The sequence below is a fragment of the Haplochromis burtoni genome, unplaced genomic scaffold (genome assembly GCF_018398535.1).
Source record: "Haplochromis burtoni strain Fernald_Lab_line unplaced genomic scaffold, NCSU_Asbu1 Contig_930, whole genome shotgun sequence".
Lineage (NCBI taxonomy): Eukaryota > Metazoa > Chordata > Actinopteri > Cichliformes > Cichlidae > Haplochromis > Haplochromis burtoni.
This window is the reverse complement of record NW_024583291.1, coordinates 1-5,039: the sequence shown is the minus strand read 5'-3', so window position 1 is coordinate 5,039 and position 5,039 is coordinate 1. Positions and strand designations below refer to the sequence as shown.

The 5,039-nt window shown below is 46.2% G+C and overlaps 2 protein-coding genes across 2 annotated transcripts; both read left to right on the top strand.

The window, feature by feature from the left end:
• The first annotated feature begins 6 nt into the window (after positions 1-6).
• LOC102312204 lies at positions 7-1,849 on the top strand. The gene is made up of 4 exons (XM_005951168.3): positions 7-247; positions 351-428; positions 623-691; positions 792-1,849. The coding sequence occupies exons 1-4, from the start codon at positions 148-150 to the stop codon at positions 1,742-1,744; spliced, it is 1,200 nt and encodes a 399-aa protein (XP_005951230.1). The 5' UTR covers positions 7-147; the 3' UTR covers positions 1,745-1,849.
• LOC121811742 lies at positions 1,849-4,168 on the top strand. Its single transcript, XM_042216141.1, has 2 exons — positions 1,849-2,900; positions 3,024-4,168. Exons 1-2 carry the CDS (start codon positions 2,186-2,188, stop codon positions 3,293-3,295), a joined length of 987 nt encoding a protein of 328 aa, XP_042072075.1. The 5' UTR covers positions 1,849-2,185; the 3' UTR covers positions 3,296-4,168.
• Positions 4,169-5,039: the final 871 nt, after the last annotated feature.

Below are 5,039 nucleotides of genomic sequence, written 5' to 3'. Positions count from 1 at the left end.
ACATGGGGTTAGTATCTTGCCCAAGGATATTTGGCATGCAGCCAGGAGGCAAATAAATTACATTTGTTTTGCAATGAGAAACAGGAGAAGTAAGAGTATGGATGTGTGAGTTCCTACTAACAGCAACACTCACATACAGTGTAAATTATGAAGCTGCTGACACGTTTTCTTGTTGTAGTTCCATCTGCTGCACTGTCCATACCACCGTCCAGTACAACTGCAGAACCTCAGGCATCATCAGCCGATGGTACAAAACAACTATAATGTTTTTCATATAATTAAATGTTCTGTTTATTGTGTCTAGAGTAAAAAAATGTTTCCATTACTCTTTTCGATTACTATACCTGTAGGTGCAGCCTCAAGTGTGAAGAGGAAGTCACCTGCGCCCCTCCCACAGGAGCTGGCATTTCTACTAAAGGAGACCACAGGTCAGTGAAACAGAAAGGTCTGAGTCAAATCCTGGTCCCTCTCTATTTTCATTTACAGTTGATGTTCAGTTAAACGTCTGCTTAAAGCATAGATCATTAATGATAGCATATTATTCACGCTCAGGTTACATTTTGTCATCTTGCTCATAATTTGCACAAATGAATTACAGAATGACTGCATTCATTTGTTTCAGGACCGAGTACAGATGCTGCTTCCACATCTGTGTTCAAAGTGCTGACTTTTGAAGACAGCAGTGAAGATGGTGAGCGTATACTGCATGTCTTTTATTTTTTTCTGTGTATTCCAACAGTAACAATATAAGAGTAGCACTGTTTTGTCAAATATTTACGTTTCAATCCCAGATCCTTCAACTCAGCCAGCTGTTCCAGTTCCAGTGGCTGGTTATGAGTATGACCTCAGCAGCTGGAATTGTTCTCCTCACCAGCAGCTGTGGATGAAGACTGAGCTTCAGGACCTTGGACTGTGGCCTGGGTCTCGACCAGTGCGTCACGCAGGGAACGCGACTTCACTCTGGCGTCTCCCTCCACAGCCTGAGCTCATAGATACAGTGGCTGACCTACCATCGCCAATTTTCTTCCAGCTCCACCCCTTCTTCAGCCTTCTTCTCCAACCTGAGAGTGTTAGTGCTATCATGGTCAGGTTAAGAAACAATTATATCTTGCCATGTCTCCATGATTGCTTTGGTTCACAAGTGGTCTCTGCTGGTGTGGGCAGGCCACGAGTAATTGTTGGCACCAGTGGTCAGTATTACATCCTGTCCTCACGACTCTGCTGCAGGGCTTGTCGCAGGAACTGGTTTGCTGACAATCCACGATGGCTGGAGAAACTGCCCAAAAGGTTTACCAACCTTCTCCCTGCTTTTCTTACATATAAAAAGGCCATCTGCAAGTCTGTTATGGATAAGCTCAGGAGGACTGGGAAATCTCCAGCAGATATGGCAAAACAATTAAATGAACTCATGCACCTCAAGTACGAGCGAGCTCCCCTGGCGTACCTCCATGCCACAGAATCGGTCTGGGATTCTGAGGCAGGAGCCCATGGACAGAGGACCATTGGGAAGTTCCTGAGGAAGGAAAATAAGCCACAGGAGTTCAGGTCTTATGAAGACCCACATGCCTGGTGTGGTGTTTCTGTGTCCAGCCATTACCTGACTGACTGCCTGCTCAACGAATTCCGACGTCAACATCCAGTCATATCCAAACTCCTCCAGGCCACATCTTCAGGTCTGACCACACCAGGAAGGTGGCACGAAAAGTCACGCTGGCATCTGGGGTCATGTCCAGTTATTACATAATGAATGAAAACTGGCTGAGTGTTTCGTGGGTCATGGTTCAGTCTGAGACAGAAAGGTCTCAGACTGAACCATGTACCAGGGAATGGCCAAAAGGTACAGTGATGCAGGAGTGGAAAAGGCCGGCTACCACTGGTACCAGTGGACCCGTTCCACTGCCTGAGGCGAGTGGAGTGTACCTCTGAGCATCATCCTCTGTTCAGCACTTTCTGCCAGCTTCTCTCTGCTGCATTCTCAGTGGTTGATCAGGCGGACCTGAAGAGGCTCCAGGATGCTTATAAGTTCTGTGGCATCCATGCTGCTAATCCCACAAAGCAACACATATGGGAGCACTGCAGGATCCAAATACCACAACCCACTGAGCTGCTGAACAGAGCGGAAAAGATCCTGAATCATTTTCACCTGGCCACAGACCCCAACAATGTCCCACTCTTCAAGCCATCCATGCTGAAGACGTGGTGCATTCAGAGAGTCCACATTCTGCGTGGCTGCATCAGTGACCCTGAACTCTCAGAGGGTGTAATGTTTCGGTACGGTGGGACTCTTCAGCTTAACCATGTCCCTGGTGAAGGTGCCAAGGTCCCCATCTGGATTCCTGTCCGAGGCACTTCACAGCAGGAGGGTTATCATTTCCACCAGGCCCAGTGGATTACCGGGACTCATGTATCCAATGAACTATTCCAAGCCCAGGGCACGACAGGGGTGGCACGATGGAACTACCAAAGACTGGTGGACCTTAAGCAGCCAGGTGTCATTCTCCCTTCTGTTTTTGATCCAGCTCTAGTGGTGGAGTTGAATGCAGCCTCCAGAAGAGTGACTGATCAGGAGAAGTACCCTGCACTTCACCTCTCTGACAGAGACACTGGAGAGCGATTTGGGCTTGAACACAGAGAGCCAGGCTGCCGTCCAGTCCCTCTGAACTGGGACAAACACAAAACCCTGAGAAAAGATGAACCGGCTGCCCTTCAGCCCCCATCCTCTGTTCCAAAACCTGTGGCTGCCCAACTTCAGGTTCCAGCAGCAGGACCCTCCTCCAGCCTGGCACCGCTAGGTGTGGCATCCCCCACACCAGCACCACCTGTCACCCACCCTTTCTCTGGTGCACTTTTAAAGCAGGAGTTAGCATCAGAAGACACCCAGCAACCTACAACAGTCATGGGTAAGTTAACATAGTGGTATTGTCAAACAATTCCGTGTACTTACTATTATTAATATTAATGTATACGTTATTATTATTAGTTCATTACATGATATATGAGTAACTATTATTAATGTTTCCCAGAAATCTCTGAAGCTCTACCTCTGCCGATGCGGGCCTCACCAAGGAGTGCTCGCACTGGACCTATAAAGACAGGTGGACGGGTTTTTGTGCTGGACCACACATGCTGGACACGACCCATGAAAGAGGCAATAGATGATCTGTTGCAAAAGTACCATGGGAAGAAGGACATCCTGAAGCTTGTGGATCAAGATTATGCAGACATGGTCCATCACTCGGCTACAGATCCCAACAGCCTGCTGCGTCCCACATCCAAGGTGCACATATCCTGGTAGTTGAAGCACTTGGCTAAGCTTCTCAACACCAATTCATCTTTGAACATAAGCCCAGAAAAACTTCTGGAGACTCAGCAGCTGTGGCACTCTTTAACTGAAGGCAGTGAAACAACTAGTGTCCCTGTAATCACCATAGAGCCTGCCGCGTTTAACCCACCTCCTCCTGCCCCGTCTACACCACTGACACAAGTCTCAATAGAGAAGATTGTGGACGGCATCTTAGAAAGGCAACAGCAGCAGCAGCCACAGCAGCAGCCTGAGGGGAAAAAGGGCAGACAAAGACTTGTCTTGCCTGTGGACAGCCCAAGTCTCAATGTGAGACAGATTGATCCACCGTCGATTATTTTTACCAGAGAGGGCCTGTGCGCTATTTCTACAGTTCCCACAAGGTGCATCAAACTTATGCTGCTGAGGGAATCACTAACCCTAAAATGACCTTTGAGGAATTTGCCCAGACAGACTTTTTCCAAAGGGAACTGGATGCTACCAGGAAGAGGTCAGAGGAAAGGATGGAGAAAAAGAGCAAAAGGCCAGAAACCCAACAGACAGGCCGCCTCTGCAGGTTCTGCCACATGGACCTGAAACAGGGCCCAAATAGCTCACATGTTCACACAGGCTTCCCTGGAGTGGCAGGGAAATATATCTACTGCCCTTCAAAAGTGCACTCTCTGCCCGGGCACAAGGGCTTGGCCAAGGGGATGACCTGGAAGGAGTTTCAGGAGTCTCCTTTCTATGAGGCAGAGAGACAAAGATGGGTGGAAGAAAAGAGGAAATAGGGGAGAAACTGTTGATATTGTACATAATATAGTTTTGTTCTAGTTTTGTAATGTTTATTTTGTTTATATAAATAAAAAATGATTGTAAATATAAAAATGTGAATAAATTGTGTTCTTTAAAAATAGCAGCACAGCTCTCTTCTTTATAACCTCTTAGAGTTCACCTGTATGTTTATATACCTGTGTGTGCTCACCATCAGGTAATCAGTTTTAAAAAGCTGTGAGTGCTGCCCTGAAAGCTTACATATTATTTCTAAATCACTTCATGTAATGATAACAAGCCATCCTTTCTCTAGTGGGGTCTCACAGCTTTTATCTTTATAATCTTTCTGGTTGATTTATATCATTAGAAACATGACTGCTGTCTTGTATCTGTGCGACTGTACAGCCTATTTCAGACATGACAACCAGACAGTGTCTGAAGTTATCTTTAATGCATGAAACACAGCTGGAGATAGTCCAGACACTTTCTCACTGATATTTTTGGTTTAGGTATTGTTGCTTTCTGGCTTGAAGCTTATCTACAAAAGCAGTTCAATAAGGAGAGATCATGTGGAAAAACCGAACATGATTTATTGAGATACAGAAATAAATGTAACTGTTAGGAAGTTAGACTCCAATGACCCATCATAGCAGAAGAAATCTCAGCAGTGACAGGATTTTACACAAGCCACACCCCAGAGTCGAAATGCTGGTAGTGATGAAGATGGAAGCTGGGACAGGGTTCTGAGTGACCACGGTGAGGAGGAGAAAGGAGAGGGGGCGGGCTGCATGGCTGTGGATCTGAAACACAGAATGGCAGAAGCAGAAGACCAACAGATTTAAAGCATGCAGAGTGGAGGCTGAGTTGCTCGGAGAAGATCTCTGTCTAAATAAATAAATCTGGGTAAATTCCCAGATGATTAAACATGCAACTATTTTGTTGGTAATAACTGAAATGAGTAAAGAAAATCAACAGCCTATTTATG

Bases quoted from the DNA above. Each gene is read 5' to 3' on its own strand.
- LOC102312204 (XM_005951168.3), top strand. From the start codon at position 148: ATGAAGCTGCTGACACGTTTTCTTGTTGTAGTTCCATCTGCTGCACTG. The intron at 429-622 runs GTCAGTGAAACA...CATTTGTTTCAG, and splicing joins TCTACTAAAGGAGACCACAG to GACCGAGTACAGATGCTGCT. The intron at 692-791 runs GTGAGCGTATAC...TTTCAATCCCAG, and splicing joins TGAAGACAGCAGTGAAGATG to ATCCTTCAACTCAGCCAGCT.
- LOC121811742 (XM_042216141.1), top strand. From the start codon at position 2,186: ATGCTGAAGACGTGGTGCATTCAGAGAGTCCACATTCTGCGTGGCTGC. The intron at 2,901-3,023 runs GTAAGTTAACAT...AATGTTTCCCAG, and splicing joins GCAACCTACAACAGTCATGG to AAATCTCTGAAGCTCTACCT.